This window comes from Brachyistius frenatus, unplaced genomic scaffold, assembly GCF_029030835.1.
Source record: "Brachyistius frenatus isolate BFR_SWC_R1_liver_20210118 unplaced genomic scaffold, ASM2903083v1 Contig_8, whole genome shotgun sequence".
In the NCBI taxonomy this organism is placed as follows: domain Eukaryota; kingdom Metazoa; phylum Chordata; class Actinopteri; family Embiotocidae; genus Brachyistius; species Brachyistius frenatus.
Genome location: NW_027210607.1, coordinates 5,657,408 through 5,677,500, shown reverse-complemented (window position 1 = coordinate 5,677,500; position 20,093 = coordinate 5,657,408). Strand labels below are relative to the sequence as shown.

Here is a 20,093-nt window from a genome sequence, read left to right as displayed (position 1 = left end):
GTTAAGGGTGGAGGGGTACGACTACATGAAAGTCATTTTGTTCTTCTTGTATCACAGTGAGAGTATTAACAGTATTCGTGTTTAATTGGCCTATTTAGTATCACATTGTCCCGCTCTAGTCATGACTGTACAGTTAATCCTGCCACTGCCATGAGTTCACACTTTATCTTCCTCATGACTTGTCCAGCTTAATGGTTAATCTCTGCATCGACAGGTGGCAGAGCATCAGGGACAGCTGGCAGCTCCGGCCGTAAGAGGCTCCACCGAAGACCAGGGTACATGAGAGGAGAGCAGGCCAGACTACAGAGCACGACTCATGGGCAGGACGAAGAGGAACAGGAGGAGGAGGAAGAGGAGGAAGACGAGGAGGAGGATGCGGAGGAGGGGAAGACCACTTGTATTAGGAGCGGAAAACCTGGACGTCACAGTGACATCACTGATGCAACCGGTGCTCAGTGGCTGAGTCTAACCTCTGCTGTCAAAGTGCCTTTAATGAATCAGCAACAGCGTGATAAACACACATGCAGCTCCTGGAAGAGCAAGAGCCTTCTTTGCTCTGAGACCCGTCCTCTTCCCTCTGTGGACTTCTGTCCTGTTCGCAGTACATCCGGTCATTTGGGCCGGTCCTTACCACCACAGAATAAACTCAGGTTCAATCAGAGGACGGCCCTCCAGTCCAAGCCGGACTCCTTTAACTCCAGCTTCAGTTTCATCCAGCAGTCACTCAGCTGCAGCCAGACAACAGAAACAACCACTGCACCAGTCCGGGAACCAGAACCACTAAATCGGTCACCTGAAGCACCCGATTTGCCTCAAGCAGAACCAGAAACCTTTCCCTTTGAACACAATTTCACAAAGCAGTCAACTCCTGTCCAATCACTGCCCGCTTCCGCTGCAGGGAGCCAGGTGGAGGTTGAGGAGCTGTCGTTAGGCGGGAGGTTTTGGCGGGAATGTCTGTGGGTTGGCAAGGAGGACACGTCCCACCTGCCAGACTGTGAGTCCAGATCTCTCGACATCGAGGTCATCTCCTCGCTGTCTGTGGACTCAGACACTGCCTCCGCTTCGTCCGTCACCTCCGGCTACGAGAGTGCCACGCCTGCCTCGGAGCAAGGCTGGGACAACCTGGTGAAGAAGTACGAGGGAGTGCTGCAGGACTGCCTCCAAAACAACCGCGCACACACCAAGGTGGGCATGATTGACTCTTGATGTGAGAATAAGATGCAGGGCTGCAGCCAAAATCAAGACTGAAACAAACCAAAGCACATCAACATGTCCTCTTAAAGAATAGTTTGGGGAAACATTTGCTTTCCTGACAGACTATTTATTGTTTCCTCTTGTTTCCAGTCTTTGCAGCAAGCTAAGCTAACTAGCTCCTGGCTGTGGGTAATTTTTTTTCATTTAACTCTGAGGAAGGTCAATATATTTCTAGAAGGCAAAGAGCAAACTAAGAAAGCAATGTCCATCTTTTTTTTGAAGGTAAACATACTGCTTCTAATAATCTTTTGAGTTCTGAGTTATCTGCCATCAATCTGTAGATCTTCACTGAACTGTATTCTCCAAACCTTTGTCAAAAGTTACCTAAAAGGTTGTTTAAGATGAACACAAGGCTGGAAGAGGTGAAAGTAGCCATTATTTCACCTGAAAAAAATGATAGGAGAAATGTGCCAAGCAAAACATTTTTTTTGTATTTTGACATTTTTGAGTTTTTGATCTCTCAAGTTGAACAAAAAAAAAAACACATTTATAGTAAAGCTTAGCACTGATGATGACACGTCATACCCATTCCCTAACGTCCTGACCGAGTATCACTTTGAAATGACGGTCATTGCACCCACACTTTCTTTTTAAAGGTCATTGCTCTCTGGACTGACTGTTGAGTTAACGTGTCCTCCTGTCTTCTGTCTAAGATCGAGTCCATGATGTTGAAGCTGCAGAGACTCCAGCAGAAAGCCATTTTGGATGACGACTATGACGCAGGTAAACTAAGACTTTGGGTCGAGCTTTTTAATAAGTCGGTCATTTCAGCTGTTGGTTTACGAGATACTGTCGTTGTGAATGCTTCCATGAGAGTTTATGTTGAACTAACTTGAATTACTTACTTGTTTCTTCCTCTATTTTTACAAACTTAATTTTTTCAGAAAATCTTTCACTCCCAATCAAGAGCATCTTTTTTTTAAAATTATAGTGGAAAGAGCACAGTACGAAGTGATTCAGTGAAAATAAACTGAGTGGACAGAAAGCGACAGCAGCTGGACATATGGTGTCCCTCCGGTTCATTAGTATTGAGGTTTCCAGACATTTCTCTGTTTGACGTCAGTTTGAGATGAGGATGATGTGGCACGTCTTCCTGCTGCCTTTATTAGATTTCTTTCCAATTAGTTGTAAATCTCGCTGAGATGTTTGATAAAGCACGTGAGAGCAGAAGGCCGCACATTAATTACAGCTGAAGGAACGGTTTGTTGCTGTCAGACACACATCATCAAACTCACTGCAGTGACCTTAACTCAAACTTTCCTGTGACTCAAATTAGGAAATCTTTAATTTATGTTGCTTTCTGATGTTTGTCATTGTTCTCTTAGTTTGAGCATTAATTGTACAGTTCAGTTGACTGTAATTTATGTTTAAGTGTTAAGATGATTTCTATGTTTTAAGGTGAATGGTTCTTCGGTGCATCCAAGGCTTTGTGTAATTCATGTCCTACTGTTCGTGTTTAGCTCGTGATGTTTTGACTTTGAAGGCTTCATGTGAAAGAACCAACAAGTCCTCGAACCTAACAAATGTAATCCGGACTTTATTCGGCGTCTAACAGCAGACAAAAGTGCATTCATGTCCAAGCTTGTTTGACGTCAATATGTTTTCAAGTTCAGTTCATTTTGAGGGGGAGACTGCATTCTGACCCATTTCTTGGACCTTGTGACAGAAATAGTGTCGTGTAGCTGTGTTTGACGGCAGAGAGTATTTGGGTCAGTGCAGTGTGTCTTGTCAGGTTTTCTGTTTGCCTTTTGATACTGCGCTTGGCAAGCATCTCTGATGTTTTAAAGTCAGTCAGGGAAGTTGTTTTTCCTCTCATGTTAACTTCATTTCTTTCTCCTGCCAGCGGGGTGCCTGAAAGACTTAAAAACAGCTTTCCATGAAATGTTGACCACAAATAAAGACAGCAGATTAGATTTGTTTGCTGATGAAAATCTGCACATTCTGCCTGTAGATACATGTAATTATTAAACTTAATCATGAAGCCAGCAGAGTAGGTCAGTTCAAGTATTTGGGTCAATCGTTCATGTGCGATTACAGGGCCAAGAAATTCAGACTTTTTAAGATTTAAATTATATGAATTCTTAAAAACAGTAACCTCAGAGTTGATCAGTACTAACAGAAGTGTGCACTCTTTCGGTGCTTTTTAATTAAGGCATACTTCGGTAAATAAATATTGAGTGGTGAGTGTACAGTCATGTTATTCTGGTAAATGTAGGCTGCAGCATAGTTGCCACAACACATTAGTACCTGCATGGAGATCCTAAGCTGCTCCATTGACTTGGAACTATAGTTGCTGATGTAATCCTAAATATTTAGCAGATGTTGCTGCGTGTGATTCAGTATGTGTGTTTGTATGTTGTCAGCTGAGCGTTTTGGGAAGAAGCTGGAGGAGCTGTGCAGAGAGAGAGGAGCTCTGAAGCTGGGTTTACCCTCCAGACAGCCCAGCGTGGCTTTGTTTCTGGAGAGGCTCAGACAGGTGGTGCAGAGCGCCCTCCAGAGGACGGACTGCAGTCAGCGCAGGTCAGTCACACTATGCAACAACAATAATAATACATAACAGACAATGGATTACTATTTACGACCTGCCAGAAGTGATCAGGGACGCTAACACACTGTTTTCTTTTAAGTCACTCTTAAAAACACACTATTTTTAGACTTGCCTTTTGTTGATTGACTCTGTTTTTTTGTCTGTTTTACTTCTGTTGTATTTTATCATTATATTTTATACTGTTGCATATTGTGTTTTAAATGCAAAGTGCTTTGTAACTTGTTTTTGAAAAGCGCTATAGAAATACAGTTATTATTATGTAAATTAATGTGATAATATGAAATGTGGTCGAGTTAAATTTTTTATTTAGTGTCACACTTGAGTTTTGTGTCATGTATCCAAACATTTTTATCATCACAATAACTTCCTATTGTTACTCAGCTTTACGTATTTAATTGAATCCATAAGCTTTCTCTTCTGATCCCTATGATGTGATCTCCTTTATTATGATGTTGTAGCATAGAGCAGTGGGGAGGAGCTCTCCAAAATAGCTCCTGTAACAGGAAAACAGATATATATAGATATAGATATATATATATAGATATATATCTATATCTATATATATAGATATTGTTTATATATAAATAAAAGAGTCAAAAACTAGGGGTCATCACTGTAATACAGTATTTCCCCCCATGTCACTGACTTATACAATAAGTGAATAATAACATCCCAGTAGTTCACATGAATTTATAAACTCATTGTAGCTGCCGCCGACAGAGACCAGATGCTGGATGAAGGTTATGAAGTATTAAAACTGTTAAAACGTGACGTATCTTTTGTTGTGACTGTGTCTCCTCGTGGCTGCCTGGCAGGGAGGGTGCAGAGCCCGACGCAGTGGAGCGATCCGACTTATCGCAGCGCAGAGAGCGTCTGATTGAAGAGAGACGGCTGGTGGAGGTGAGTTCATCTCACGTCGTGTCACTTTGTGTCACATGCGTGTCCCAGACTTGTCTTAAGTACTGTATCATCCATTTGAGTATTACTGTTACATTTTCTTTCCTCAATCATGAAAAATGGATGAAATTTTATCATCAGAATTGCCTATTAGTGAAGCACCTAATCTCACTTTTGATGCTTCCAATATCTAATTCACATTATTCCATAATAATTCTGATAAATACTACAAATTCGTAGAAAGAATTATAGTTGCCAGAATTAATTAAGTTTCTGTTTCAGGTTGTATATTTGATTGTAAAGCTAAATTAATAAAGTTCAATTTTTGTCAAGTTCATTAAAACATGATTATTAGAGAACAATGTTGTGTCCAAGTCACATGTTCAGTAACTAAAAGGAAAAAGTGCAACACCTGAAAACGAACCTTGTGAAATGTTTGCAGGTGGAGATGGCGGAGCTGCAGCAGAGGCTGGCGAAGCTGAAGGAGCGCAGTCGATGCCTGGAGCAGCAGATCCAGCAGGAGGAGCAGCAGGTGGAGGCTGAGGAGCTGGAGGGCTCCGTCCTGAGGAGTTGCACCGTGGCTCAGCTCCGCGACATGAGCCGAACCCTGCAAGACCTCGTCACGTCCGAAAACCGCACGCAGATCTCCGCCTCTCCTCCACCCTCCATGCTCAGGTCAGCATCCCACCTGTGGGAATAAATATAACATATATAAATGTCATTTTACCTGGGGAATGTTACGTTCATTTGACAAGCTGTTAGGGTGCGTGCATGAACCAGAGTGGCAAAGAAAAAACGACTTATTTTATATCAACAGTTGAATTATGAGACATTTTTAGATTTAGATCAGACAGTATTTAATATAATGCTAATTAAATATTAGGCTGCAGGTAGTTAGAGAATCAAACCTGCTGTTTAATGGTACAGGACTGGATTTAAACAAAATGACTCGTGTCTAATTAGTACATAAACAGAGTCACCTTCAAATAAGTGTTCTCTGCAGCTCTTTGGTCAAAGTACTGACTTTTACTGTCCAGGAAGCTTTTATGTGTCTGCTGTACATCATCCAGCACAGTTGAGAAAATGTGCAAATGTATGTGGAAATGGAAATTACACTCTGGAGTGTTGGGAAGGAACATTTTCACACATTATACATTTGCACCTTAGTGTGATGATTTCTGCTGTCGGTCACTGGAATTCATTATTATTAAAATTGATTTAAGTTGTGCTTCTACGTTTATATAGAATTGGGATCATATGGGACACAAAATAAACCTCAAATATATAGTAAGTCACAGTCTGAGTGAGAAATAAACGAGCTTTGACACTGACAAATATTGAGGAACATCACTGCCGTCAGCTACGATGTCTACATGTGTTAGTTTACCACATGGGTGAACTAACACCCGGAGGAGCAAGGCAGCTTCCTCCTCTGATAGCAGGAGAAGAAAATTAAAGACCGTTTAGTTTTTTTACTTGAATGTAGAAGGAGAAGATTTTCCTGTAATTTAAAAAACACCAAATCAACAGACCGTTAACATGTGACCAGTGTAGAAAGACCTTGTTGTATGGGAAGTTAATACGATGCTCACAGTTTTAATCAAAACTCCAGTTTAAATTTAGAATTTGCTCAAAGTTTACTATGAAAGATTTCAGATTTCAGTTTCCCATTAATATTACAATAATATAAAAAAGGAAAACATTTATCTTTTCTGGTGAAATTAGCTGCCAAAATCACACACACTCTGAATTTTAACACCAAACATCCAATAATTTGTATGACTGGACATGTATTTATCCAACATGAAACAGCTGGTTATCATAGGTCAGATTCACTTCTGATAACGATGATAGTTCCTGCAGTACCTTGAGTCACCAGGTGGAGCTGCTAAAGAGCTGTGAATGCTGGCGATGCTACAACAATCATCAGTCCATGAAGGTTTCTCCTTTTATCGTGTCAAATACTTTCTTACCATTGAATTAGCTTATTCAGGAGACGGTGTATTAATGAGGATCTTTGCCTGCGGAGTTCATCCATCCTGTATAAATTTTGCAACATGCTTATCTAGTGCCAAGAAAGCATAACAGTCAAAATCCCACCATCACATTTTAATAAAAGAACAAATAACAGCACAGAAGACACCTAGCAGTACATACTGGATGTACAATATATTCTAAGATAACAGCTACAGCTGCTCACTTTGTTTGCCGTTTTAAAGGGGCACAGTTCCTATAAAGGTTGAACGCACTTATCCTTAGTCTTTAGAAACTAAAGCTCCTGACAAATGAATGTAATGTAATGCAAGAATTTGTACGACTGGAGGACCAATTTGTTTATCTTCAGGTTCAGAAAGGACATATCAAGCAGCCGCAACTGTTTTTTTCTTTATTCCTTACATCCCCTGTGCCCTCAATCCTCTTCTCTCACACCTGCTTGAACCTGCTTTGAATTTTAATGGTTTTTCTCAGATGCTAATGATTTCTTTGCATCATATCCTCTGAAGTTAATAGCTTGCGAGGGAGCACGGTGGAAAGCCTGTCTGTCTTGCCACTCGTTAGAAAGGCATGTAAATTGTACTTATCACCTTCTCGATGGTGTGACCCACCATCACTGGCATAATTTGATATTTGACATATTCTCACCCGGATGAGAAGGCATTTATTCTCGCCACTGATTGCAATTGGGATCTCCGATTGGATATTCAGCGGCACATCTCCAGGTGGCGTGCTTTGGGTCACTGTGATGATTGTGTTGCAGCTCCTTTTCCAAATAACACAGAGCGTTTCTCTCTCATATCAAAGTGTTTTTCTTCTGGGCACTGAATTAAAAAATCCACTTTATCCAGAGGAGCTGCATCCCTAAAAATAAATAAAAAAAGGTGCTGCAACACTTTGATGTTCAGAAACAACATTTTACTCTGAATCCCTCTGAATATCAGCTCCAATAACATGTAGAGGACGTTCTGATTTTTGTGATTTGATATGTTTGTTATTGTCTCAAGGTGACTGTGTTGTGAATAATGGATTTTATGCGCTTTTTTTCTGTCTACTAATTGATTTATATCATTAAATGATGTAACCTTAATGGTTTGTCCTGTTACATGTTTGCATACATGTACAGTAGTAACATCACTGAGATGACATTTACAGCTGATATATGAATCATTCAGCTGGAACAGTTAAACCAGTCAGTTTATTAAAACAATAGCTTCTGTGACATGGATGCTGCTTACAGGTTCCCATTAATACAGTCAGCTAAATATTGCATGTCGCAGATTATTAAGCTCATACAGATTTAATCGGTGACTAAGTAGTACATCTAAGACATAAAGTTTCCTTGATTTCAACAGCACAATACTTTCAAAAAGGTTTTATAAATGGTAGTATCTCAGTTCCCTAAATTACATTTTGCATTTAGAAATGAAAAATGACCGGCAAGATAATTATCTTAAAGACTTCTTAAGCGTAAAAACTTTGGTTACCAGATACATGTGTGTACAAATAGACAGGACTTTTCGGTGCTTAGTAACAGAGTTCACAGAAAGGAGGACCAAATGTTCGACACTGGAGGCATTTTTGTGGGAGCAGGAGGTTTACATAAACAAAGATCAGGCAGGTGAACGCAAGACGGAGGGTAAAGCAGAGTCTAAATTCAGGCACGGTCTAAAGATGGCAAGAAACAGAACATGAGGAATATAAGGCAAACCACATAGAGAGACAGAAACTACAATCTGACAACTTTGAAGTGTCAAACTGGGAGTAAATATCCCGAGTGGGCTGCAGGTGAGCAGATAGGGTAAGTGGGAGCAGGTGAGGTGGGCGTGGCAGGCAGGGAACTCGGCACGTAGAGAGAGACTGGGGACCTCTGGTGGGTGGAGGGAGTGACACAGGGAACAACCTGACTGAATGACTGGAAGACAGAAAACTGAAACTGTGACACGTAGCAGCTGCAGCATTATTACAGACTGGAAAAGGTGAATGGTGATGGAAACTTTGTTTATAGAGATAAAACAATTAGTTGATTAAAGTATTTAGTTGACTCAGACAAAACCAACATAAAACCACAGTGAGCTGGAGAGGTGCTGGTGTGGGGGCGGGGAAGCTTTCCTCATAATACAGACCTTTAGGTGTCATTTCTGCACAGTCTAAAGTGTTGCATCCATCTAAAAAGTATACAGGAACATATTCTGTTTGTGGATATCTGCAGGTTTGTGCTTCAAATTTTTGCTGCTGGATGTAAAGATGTACTTGTCATTGAATAATTAGCACCTCCTCTTAAGCTTCCATCCATTTCACAAGCTCTTTTAAATTGATTTTAAGTAGAAGTTACATAAATTCGGTGACTGTTTTTATAGTTGGTAAACTGCTGTCATTAGCAGCCGGACGAGTAGATGCCACAATAAACTGGTGGACTCATTGATATGTGGGTTTTTTTTTCACTTGAAGATCCCTTGAGAGAAATTACTTTTGGTGCTGCACTGTAACATTTTCTATTTCCGTTCTGCAGACTCCAGGAGCAGGAGCAGGCATTGAATCTGTCCATCAAGGAAGCCACCGCTAAAGTAAGCCGCTGTTCCTCTGACCCGATTTATTCAGTAACAGCTCAGCCTCCCCTCAGCATGCCGACAATGACTGAATGTGCATGAATATCTAATGAGTAGTAAGTCAAAATAGACAGTATGTGCCAGCTTCAGTGTGTTCAATATGCATAGTAAATGTCACTGTCTGTATTCATGTGCTTATTTCTATTTGACAAGGCAGTGAACTCTCCACAGTTGTCTGCAAGAGTTGGGAGCAGCAGGAGATGCACTTTTGAATAAATCCTCCCTCAATTCGAAATCCTCTTTAAAACAATACATTGCTATAACAATAAAATACAGTTATCTGATTTTTTTTTTTTCTGTATTTCTGATGCGAAATAAGCAACTGAATAAGTGAAGTTATGAAGTTGGTCAACTGGGTGTTTTTCTGAGCGTGTATTAATGTGTGTGAAAATGACTTTGCATGCTTTCCTTTGCATGTGCATGTCTGGAGTTCCCTGCAGCTCACAGGGGGGATTGCTTTTCCCTCGCGCTGATCTCGTCACATAGATCTCTGCAGCTGGAAAAAGCCAGACGCAGCAGAAATCTGGCATGAAGTGGTGGTTTAAGGATAAGGCGAGAGGCACAGCAGGTGACCGCGGGACCTTTTTTTTTCTGTCACTGTGTCCTTTTAGAAACCCGTCATTAAATGATCAGTTGCATCTGCTACTGTGCAGCAAAGGAATAAAGCATCTTTCCACCAAGAAACACTTTAAGCACAATCATAAGATCGTCCATTGTTGAGTTGAAATTAGAAGTTAGGTTCTTAAATGAGATATCCAACATGTGGAAAATGGCACACCTGCTGTGACAAAGTGATTGCCGGCGTGAAAGTAACTTTCTCCATTGGCTTTTTCAAACCTGACAAACAGCCTGATGTTTTGAAATTAAATCACCAAAGTCAGAATTTCCACAGTTTGAAAAGCACTCCAGAGCGGTTTCCAGTTCATCTAATGCATGAAATAAAATCATGCAAGCCTGTTTTTATATTTCTTTGGGAAGAAAAATTCCCTGGAGATGTTCTGCCTCAGAAATACCAACCTATTTGACAGCCTTTTCAAAGTGTTGCACAAATCTGTGTCAGATTCAAGAGGAAAATGCGTCAGAAAATCCGTCTCCTCATCCCTTTGAGCAGTGAAAATAGTTCCTCAAAGGAAGGAGGTGCATCATGGGGATTGTATCTGGCTGTAGCTTAAAGTGTATACACGGGAAAGAACAGAGGTTTAAAGGACAGACTGAGGGCAGATGGAGGCCAGACAGGCTTTATCTGAAGCCATCAGCTCCTCTGTGAATTCTGCAGAGCCGAGCTGCTGCATCCCCATCAGCCAATGACATTCAGGGCCCTTTTTTCCCTCTCTGACCTTCTAATGATATCTTTTATGGAGATTTCTCATTTCACTGTCTGTTCATGTGAAAGGAGAAGCACTCCCTTTCTTTCTAAAGGTTATATAGACAAGGTAACACATCGGGTGCTGATCCTCTGCCGTGTATTCAATGCAGTGCGAGCGCAGAAGGACGGAAATGAACCTGTAAGGTCTTGTAAGAATGAGTGTAAAAAAGAAAATGAAAGTGGAATTGGAAATGAGCTCTGCATCCTGTGGGATCCATGTGTCGGCAAAGGTTTTGTTAGTTACCACCCTCCCCCCCGCTCTCTCCTCTGCCTCTTCCTTTCCTCCTTTTCCCCAGGTGGTCATGAGTCAGAGGCTGGGCAGCAGCCTGAGGAGGAAAGTCAGCGAGACTGAAACGCAGCTTTTGACGCTGCATGAAGCAAAACTGGCGGCCATCTCAGGTAACTTTCCACTCAACCCCACCCCGATCCATCCCTGCTACATTACACATCTTTTATTTACATCATTTACCTGAATTGCTCACCATTAGCCTCACGTAATTACACCATTAATGATCAAGGTGCTCATTAATGGGCGGTGTAAGCGTAATGTCCTCCTGTGGTGCGCCGGTGCAGGTAATGACTTCAGCAGCGCCAAGGAGCTAAAAGTGGAGATGAAGGCGGTGTACCTGGAGCGGGACCGACTTGAGGCTCTGGCCAAGAGGTTGCACAGCCTCAGCTCGGGGAGCAGCCAGGAGCTAGCCAGGATGAAGGAGCAGCAGCAGCAGCTCAGGCAGGAGCTGGAGCAGAGGGAGGCTCAGCATGGTGAGTCACTGAGGGCCAGTGAGGCTCTGCTGCAGGTTATCTGAAATAAACAAAAGCAACAAATCATCCTCAACACTGTAAAGAAAAGAGTGGAAAAATCATCAGCACTATCGAAAGCTTTACATATATTTGTAGGTGTGTATATGTATATATAGCTTAAAATAATATCTATACTTTCTTGTGTAGCATTTGATGAGATGATCAATAACCCTCTCTGAAGATATAACCTTTAGCAGCCAGTTTGCTTGGTTAACATAAAGACTGGAAACAGGTGGAAACAGCTGAAGCCTTGGTCTGTCCAAAGGTAACAAAATCCCCCTGCCAGCACCTGGAAAGCTCAGAAATTACTACATTATATCTTGTATGTTTAATCCACACCAGAAGTGAAGTATATTAAAAAAAAAAAAAAAAAATCAAGATTCTGGTATTGAAGTTACAAAGTGGGAGTGGCTATTATGGGATGCCTTTGGTTTCAAAAGTAAAATTACCCCTCATTTCCCCCCCATAAATAACATTAAGTGACTCGCAGTTGCAGCACTTCTGCAGCTTGGATGAACTCATCAGTACAAATAATTTTTAATAAATTATCTCTGCCACATGCTCCCTGAAAGACAAAAAATGAGGCTGTTGATAAAACTGAAAACACACTGCAGCTTAAATCAATTCACTTTTTGGGGTTTTGCTGCCGGTTTGTTTCTCACCTCAGAACCTGATTTGATGGTAATAATTTGTATTCACTGTCCAGGACACGATCAGGATCAGAGACTATTTAATTGATCAGCCTTAATCTGTCTTTACGGTGGGCTGATTGTCAAGAAGTCGGCCTATTATCTTTGAGCAGATCCTTATTGGATGAAGCAGTTTTGACACTTTTACCAGATGTCATTACTGTACTGGTAGCGCTCATGATCACGGAAGTAAAGAAGAGCAGAAGAATTAGTCCACTTGGCCCGTATAACAGCTCTGATTATAGTAGCTTTCAATCAAAAAATGAAGAATTGCACCATTATCTGAACGAGCGCCGCTGCATTTTTGCAGCTGCCCACCGAGACAAGAGAAAGTTTTTTTTTTTTAAGTCGTTGAAAGGTGTCTCTCTTTGTCTTTGAATGCACCTTTTAACTATCAAGTGAAATGTGAATCATGAGTCCTCTCTTGATGTTGCTTCCACACTGTGAGGACATCAAATGAGCAATGACTTTTCTCCCATATGAAGGAGAAGTGATCGGCTGTCAGTCGGGACGCAGCTTCAAATGAGTCACTAGCAGAATTGGCAGTTGTTAAGAGGAGGAGTGGGGGTGAGGGGATGCAGAGGGGGATTATGTGAAGTCGCCAGTTACCGCCGAGCCACCCAGTGCAGACATGATGTATCAGCACTCTCTGACTAGATCTGAATGCTGCGTAAAGAAGGTGCTTATTTTTTTAGGGTTGGTGGGAGAGGGGGGGGGGGGGTGTCAGATCGATTCTGTGTCTTTTTACTGGCAGAGATCTGAATGGATTTTGACGGCACCACCTGCAGTGCTATTCTCTCGAGTCCATCAGTCACAGGGAGATTCTAAAAAAGGTCACTTCCCTGTGTGAGGTGCAGAGATGGGAGCGCAAAGCGGGGGAAAAGGCGAATGGTGAAGTGATGGGGGTGTTAGAGCAGGTAGTGAAGGACTGGAGCTCTGGATCGGGCTAATGATGCAACCCCAAGGCGTGCAATCACCCGTGTGACACACACTGTTATCCAAATCTTTAAGGTTTGTGGCTGCAGTGTGACCATTAGTGCTATTGTCTCGTCTTGAATGCACCCTCTGCTGTCACTAGGGGGAACCCTTTTATTGTTGCATTTCATTGTTCAGGCTGTTAGATTGAGTTTTCATGCTGTGTATGATAATGCATAAACTTGGCTTTTTTTCTTTCTTTCTTTTTTTTTTTTTTCATGCAAGGACCATAATTTCTCAACTCTTTTCACCTCAAAGAAATTCTTTCATTTCCTTTCATGAACCTCAGTCAGCTGCCTGAAATTCTTTCAGCTGAAATACAGTCTTGAACAAGTTGACCTGCTGAACATCCTGGCATGACGTTAATCTCCTCCAAGACAAGCACCAAAGACACGTTCAAGTTCACCTCAGTGGAATAATGCAGCTCAGGGACACGGAGGCTGGAAAAAACAGTGACACGCAAGTGCTGTGGCTGAACAAAAGAATGGGAGTCAGGTGGGTTGCGCAACAAAAGAAGACAGCAACTTAATGATTGGTTGTGCGGCTTTCTCAAATGCTCAAGTGGGCGCATACAATATGGCAGCAGGCGCAATTTCACAATGTGTTTTTGACACCAAGCAAGGGGCTCATTAAACTGTCATCCTATTTGGTAATAAGGGGCTGGCACACTCTCGCTGGAAACTGATAGCCCACAAACAGCACATTACCATTTCTTTAGCTGGAGGGGGTTCAGATCTACTGTCTGAGTCAAAGGCAAAGACGGCCATCCTTTTGGTTTCTGAGGCTTTTCTAGCGCCCACTTTGTGACCCTCGTGTCATCCTATAACAAGAGAACAGCACGCCTGTTCTTGAAAAGGCCTATTTTCATGACACGAAGCAGATAGTTCAGTTGATGCTAACATATCAACATACACATTCAATTAAACGACCCAGCTCCAGCTTATTGAGCGCCTCCGCCCACACTCCTTTGTGGTGTGGGGGCTTTTTGGCCTGGGAGCCATTATGTCCCTAATTTCCACTGGCGCGAGCGCTGGTGAACACCAAACCCATTATCGCCGGAGGTTTGATTTCCTGCTGAGAGTACAATTTTGTCCCCAAGAGAGATCTCAAGCGATACTAAATTTACAAATAAATAATTGAAGAGCTGAATAAGATGAGTAAATGACCCCCAGGAGTGAGGACACTCGGCATCAGTGTGTGTTCCTCTTGATCCACGTAGTTATTCTTGTTTAATGCTGTTGTTAGTATGCTGGCAGTATGTTCAGGTAATTTGGCGGTCTGTATTGACGACATCCTGCTTCACGTGGCTCCACCGGAACACATCTAACTCTTGTAGTTTTGTCTTCTGCTGGACCTCCTATTCTTCCTCCTCCCCTTCAGGCCAAACTCAACTGTGCTGAACTCATCCAGAAGCTGGAGTGCAAATCAAAATACTGTCACTCTATGTTACTGAATAATTGCGATTTCCTTTTACTGGAAAGCCAAAAGTAAAGGTGAGGACATATATGATTTATTCATGATTCTGCCTCTTTCAGGGTGCTTCTGTTGAGGACATGATGGAACGGGTGACAGCTCCTTTCCTAAAGAGCATCTGAATGATTGAGTGCGGCGTGGTGGTTAAGCGGGCCGGGGAGAATTTTTCCTGGCTTTTGTCTCTGAAGTTTTGGCAATATTAATTTTCCCCGTGGTTCAGTTGAGGATGTGATTCCATTGTGTCCATAACCCATAAGAATTACTGCAAAAACAAAGCGAGGTTGATTGAGGTACCACTACAATCAGGCCGCATCGATCGTTTTCTTTTCTTCAAATACATACCAGCACTCAAAAGGGAGTTGAGTTTCATACGTTGCAAACAAAGTAATTGCAAACAAAGTACAGCTGAAAAATCTGATGCCATCACTTGGTATTCAAATACTTTGGTTCATGACCACATATCTGCAAATTCTACATTCCCATCACCATCAACTGCACTTTGAAAAAGTGTGAATTAGCAACTAAAACATTTAAGTGGTGAACATGGCAGACAACTATATGTGCTAGCTCGTAATGCTAACATCGGCATGCAAGTACAGCATCACAGAACCGTTGGCTGTCAGTCCTGTTTCTACGGAGCTCTTCTGTGGGAGGTGACACCGGCATTTAACGGGAGTTTCTAAAGGAAGCCAAGGAAATAACGAGATGTTTAATGGAGCCAGATTGTGAGCAGGTGAAGTGTTGAGAGTGTTTCAGAGCACATTTTAGGAGAGTTTCTCTTACTGCTTCACAGATTCAGTTATCCAAAGAAAAGGTTGTTTTGCAGCCTGCAGCTGTGGATTTTCAGTTTAGAGTCTCTTCTAAACAAACTCTGTTTACGACTCGAGTCGTAATGACGGTGAGCATGCCTTAAGATTTCAGCAGAGCAATTTATCTCCCAAAACTGAAATATATATAAAAAATAAATATATATACACATCAGCCCAAGCAGAGTTTGTACACGCAGAGAATTGTATGTCAAATGATTCTTTTTGTTGTGCATTCATGCAGAACCCCACAATATGTTAAACCGTACCAGCTGCAATCTGTGTACAGCTATGCTTTATGATCCTATACAGCTTGAGCATCATGGGTTATTGAGTGTCTGTCTGCTACCAGCCTGTCCCTCTTGCTCCATCAGCTCTGCTGCTGTTACATTCAGATACATCCAGCCTGCATGTGCTGACTGTGTGTTTGTGTTACCTGGAGTGCCATCGCACTCAAACAGCCGAAGCCCAGCCTAAACACATTAATCACAGTCAGTTCCTTCAACTCAATTACAAAGACACACAATTTCTCTTCTGCCTTATTATGCGCGGGCTTTTATAACACGCATATCTCTGGTGCTGCGTGAGCACGGAGCCGCCTCTCATTTGTTTGACAACAAGAAGGCCTCGCAGATGTTAGGTGCTTTTATTGTTACGAGGCAGCGAAGAAATTACTGCATTATTCACTTTCAATTAGAGGGCTGTTCAAACACTCATAATGCAGAAGCAAATCCAAACACCTTGCCATCATTAACTTCTGCAGACTCATTACAGCCCCATAACTTCATCATTGGGAAATGTGCATCAGTGGTGCGATACGTCTGTTTACATCACTGATTGTAGTCATTACATTCATTGTTTTTAACTGAATATTATTTTGACCTGTATGAAGCGAATGGCCTCTTTGTACACATTCTTCTCATCTTTCAGTGTCTCAGTTGTGTTTGTATTATGAATGAATGGCCTCTTCGATTTTGGCCGAAGTCCTTGGCAGCAATCAGTGATGTTTAACGCCTGCTGAGATCACTGGCGTGAAGAGAGGCTGAGCTCATGAATTTCCAATGCGGGTTCTGTGAACGCCTTTGTGAAGTTCCCTCAACAGCGAATATACTGTCGCTTGTGTCGGGGACTAACAGAGTCTCTCTCTTCTTTTATGGGCTTTTTAGTGCCGATTTTATTTGCATGGCCTGCCAATGACAGCCGCCTCCCGCCGACTTACAGGAAGTGTAATATCACCCGGTGCTCTGGTTCCACTCAGCGCAGGAGGAGGCTCTGCTGCTTGATGTCTTGTCTCATTCTGTAAAGAAAAGATTATTTTCATCTGTCACGCCCGAAAAGGCTCACTAGTTTTTTTTCCCACCGGTTGGCATGGCGACAGGTTGATGCACCGACTCTCATCTGCGTACAGCATTATTAGCATACCAAGAAATATTAAGTAAATAATGAACACACTTGTGCTTGCATCTCCCATCTTTATCCGACTTCTGTTCCTCACACTGTATTATATCTAAATCTGGCTCTTGTTCAAGCCATAGCCTACTTTGTCATCTCCCATCTGTACATGCCCGGTGCCGTCCAAAGTCAGCCCTAATGCCGCCATGTATTATTCAGTGGCTATCTCCTTGCACGCTGCTTAACGGAGCCCGCAATGAATGGAAGTTGACAAGGGAGACTCTGTCAGGTAGGATAGGATCTCACATCGCAATTAGAGGGGTGGTAAGTGAGCTGTCTGGTCCACGTACACCAGATCTGCTCTCCAGATATGTGATCCCCCCCAAAAGTTAAAGTATAGCCAGAAACGTGCGCTTTTAAGTCGTGTATGGCAGCCGCTTTCTCTCAGGCACTTTTTTCCTTCTCCTCCCGCTGTGCCTCCCTGCCCCCAAGCTTGTCTCATCCCCGAGCCGATGCTGTCTAATAACCACCATCAAGGCAATGATACAAATTATATTTCAAACCTCGATTCAGAACAGCCAATTAGGTGACTTTGTCTCTGTGTGAGTTCCGGCTAATGTGAGTAGGCTAAGTGGCATTACGTGAGAGTAGTTTCCGCTCCATAAAGTGAAGCGCTGTCTTATTGTGACCCTATGTCATAGATTGTTACCGTTGTTTGAACTCGGTTAAAGGAATAGTTCGACTTTTTGGAAAATACCTTTCATTTGCTTTCTTGCCAAGAGTTGAACAAAACTTTAAATACTACGTTCATGTCTATACGACTGTTTTGTTTTTTTAAAAAAAAAAAAAAATTATTTAACCAGGAAATTAATCTTTTTCAGATTAGTTTGATTGAATTTGAAGCATTAACAGATAAAAGTGTTCTATATTTTGTAAAAACATGCCATTGTCTACAGAAAAGTCTCAATATCCTCTCCAGTTTATCTTGCGACCTCTGTGGGTCCTTTGATGGGAACCCCTGCAGCCATGTGTGGAAAAGCACCGATCCTGACCGGCTGCTCAGTTGTACAGATGTCGGGATGGATAGCGATATGAGCCCACCTTTGTGGGCCTGCACTTCAGTGGGGAGGATGAGGAGAAGGGTTTCTGTTGAACATTATAGCTTGTGTGCACATATATACTGCGCAATTTGATATAAGTGCATCCTATTGTGTTGAAGGATTCTCTGCAGTGGGGGACATATTCTCATGTTTCATACATGAGCTCATTAACAGTGCTCACGTTGCCCCCCCTCTCCATCCTGACTAATGCTCAACCAGCCTGCGTCTGCCTCCTCAGGCACACAGCTCGCTGCTGGCAGAAGGGCACAGGAAGCAACATAAGCTATCCGTCCAACTTCATGCCCCACAGAAAATCTGGCAAGATATAAGGAACTATGCCATGATAAAATCCCCTTTTATCCTCAGGCCGTCTACAATTTGATCCTGTCTTAGAGCGGAGGGAATGATCTTTCCTCAATTGTGTGTTTGTGCTAAAAGAGGGGCATCTGGTCCTCTGTACTGTTGCAGTTTCTCTGCACAATGCCATCACCAAGTGTGATGACGACTACCTTTTCTAACATGTATAACGTAGCTAATGAGGAGCCAGTTTTATTTGTAATAGAGCTGTGATTTGTTGCTAGGATACCCCACCATGGCTAATAAAAGTAGTTCTCTTTTCTCTTTGTGCTTCTCTCCATACAGAAAGCCGGCTGAAAGAGAACACTACCAAGTATATTGAGCTGTTGGAGGACAGGTTACAGAGGTAAGGGTGCTCTGTGCCGCCTCACTCTCTTTATAATGCCGACATGAAGACTTCATGTTCCACGGGACCAATGAACACGGAGACATAAACAGAGCAGCAGCCCTCCGAGGAATTTGCTCTCACCTCTGTTGTCCTCTAACCAGAGCAGCGTCTACCCAATACATCACCTCGCCCACCACATCATGCACTCACACCTTTTTTTTTTTTTTTTTTCCTTATGCTGTTGTCCCCTTTGAGCCCTTCCTCACATTTCACTGTCTCACCTGCACAATGTGTCTTCCTCTTCCCACCTTCTCAAATATTTTCTATGCCTTCATGTATTTAAACTTCTACATCAGCTCATTTTCCAACCTCTCCCTCCTCTGTGTACAGAAAAAGACGAAACAGTATCTTTTTCTGTGCGTCTCATTGTTTCTGTCTGCGTCTCTATCAGGCTGTTGTGTTGCGAGCGGTCGCCCAGCCCTCCTGACAGATTGGACGAGCTGAGTGCCTGACTTTGAGCACGGGGAGCAGAACCCAGTGAACTTTAGACACCATACGCCTGTTTATGCTTCCTTACGTAGATTAGAGCTTCTTAGCTCGCCTCTTCAGCAGGCAGACAACACCGAGCAGCTGGGATGCAATTGGCTCTCATTCTGCAGCGTTTTGGAATAATTTGTGTTTTACAGATGGATAAATAGAGCTGGTAATATTTGCGTGTGCACCATATGAGCCGTGCTTTCCACTCAGTGTTCAGCTCGGGCTTACTTTGAGCAGGGAAAAGCCTTTATTGTCAGAGACCCTGCGTGTCTGCCTGACCCCTGGCTCTGTTTGTGGTGTGTGAGAGGGGGTTTCTTCTCTGAGTTGCATCCTTGGAGAGGCAGGGTCAACTCCTTGGATTGAAGCCAGAAATCAGTCACATACTGCAGGGCTGTTTGTTGCTGAGGGATGCACAGAGTGGGGGTCTGCCTGGTCAAGGAGCAACATGGCTGCGATCTCAGTGCCCAGCAGGGGGCACACCTCTGGACCTTTTCTGTCAATAGGGCAGATGGCTGCTTTGCGTTTTGTTTATATGATTTAATTTTTTGAGAGTACCTGTCTGCACCATGCATCTAATGATGAAAAATACTTACTGGAAGAGGCATTTGTCAGGGTATTTTACAAAATTGTCAAAAGTGCAACATATATATATATATATAGATAATAAGAAGTAACAGTCTTTGTCAATTATCCAGTGAGACAATAGAAGTAAAGCCTCTAAAAAGCAGTGGTTCTCAACTGGTGGTTCATGACCTAAAGGCGGGTTGCAGATGTGTGCAAGAAAAAAAAGATTGGGGAGGGGGAGTCAAATTTGAAGTCTATAGAACTTCCACTGCTGCCCTTTTATTTTGAAGGACATAGAGTACATTTCACAGCACATTAGCCATTTGGTGCCAGCCTTGACAGTCACAACAACAAATGGTGTTGTCACATCAGTAGTCAACGCTTATTCAAACATGTGTAACC

At 42.5% G+C, this 20,093-nt stretch overlaps 1 protein-coding gene across 2 annotated transcripts in view; it reads left to right on the top strand.

Moving 5' to 3' along the window:
* disc1 (DISC1 scaffold protein) overlaps positions 1 to 20,093 on the top strand; it is a 41,226-nt gene that overhangs the window by 5,362 nt on the left and 15,771 nt on the right. For both annotated transcript variants that reach the window (XR_011310575.1, XM_069690068.1), the window contains exons 2-10: positions 215 to 1,185; positions 1,908 to 1,977; positions 3,618 to 3,774; positions 4,618 to 4,702; positions 5,142 to 5,374; positions 9,207 to 9,261; positions 10,966 to 11,068; positions 11,243 to 11,431; positions 18,548 to 18,608. Coding sequence is in view for 1 of the 2 variants with exons in the window: in XM_069690068.1 (XP_069546169.1) it covers positions 215 to 1,185; positions 1,908 to 1,977; positions 3,618 to 3,774; positions 4,618 to 4,702; positions 5,142 to 5,374; positions 9,207 to 9,261; positions 10,966 to 11,068; positions 11,243 to 11,431; positions 18,548 to 18,608 (1,924 nt within the window). In the remaining variant the exon portion in view is untranslated. The remainder of the gene's footprint in view (positions 1 to 214; positions 1,186 to 1,907; positions 1,978 to 3,617; positions 3,775 to 4,617; positions 4,703 to 5,141; positions 5,375 to 9,206; positions 9,262 to 10,965; positions 11,069 to 11,242; positions 11,432 to 18,547; positions 18,609 to 20,093) is intronic.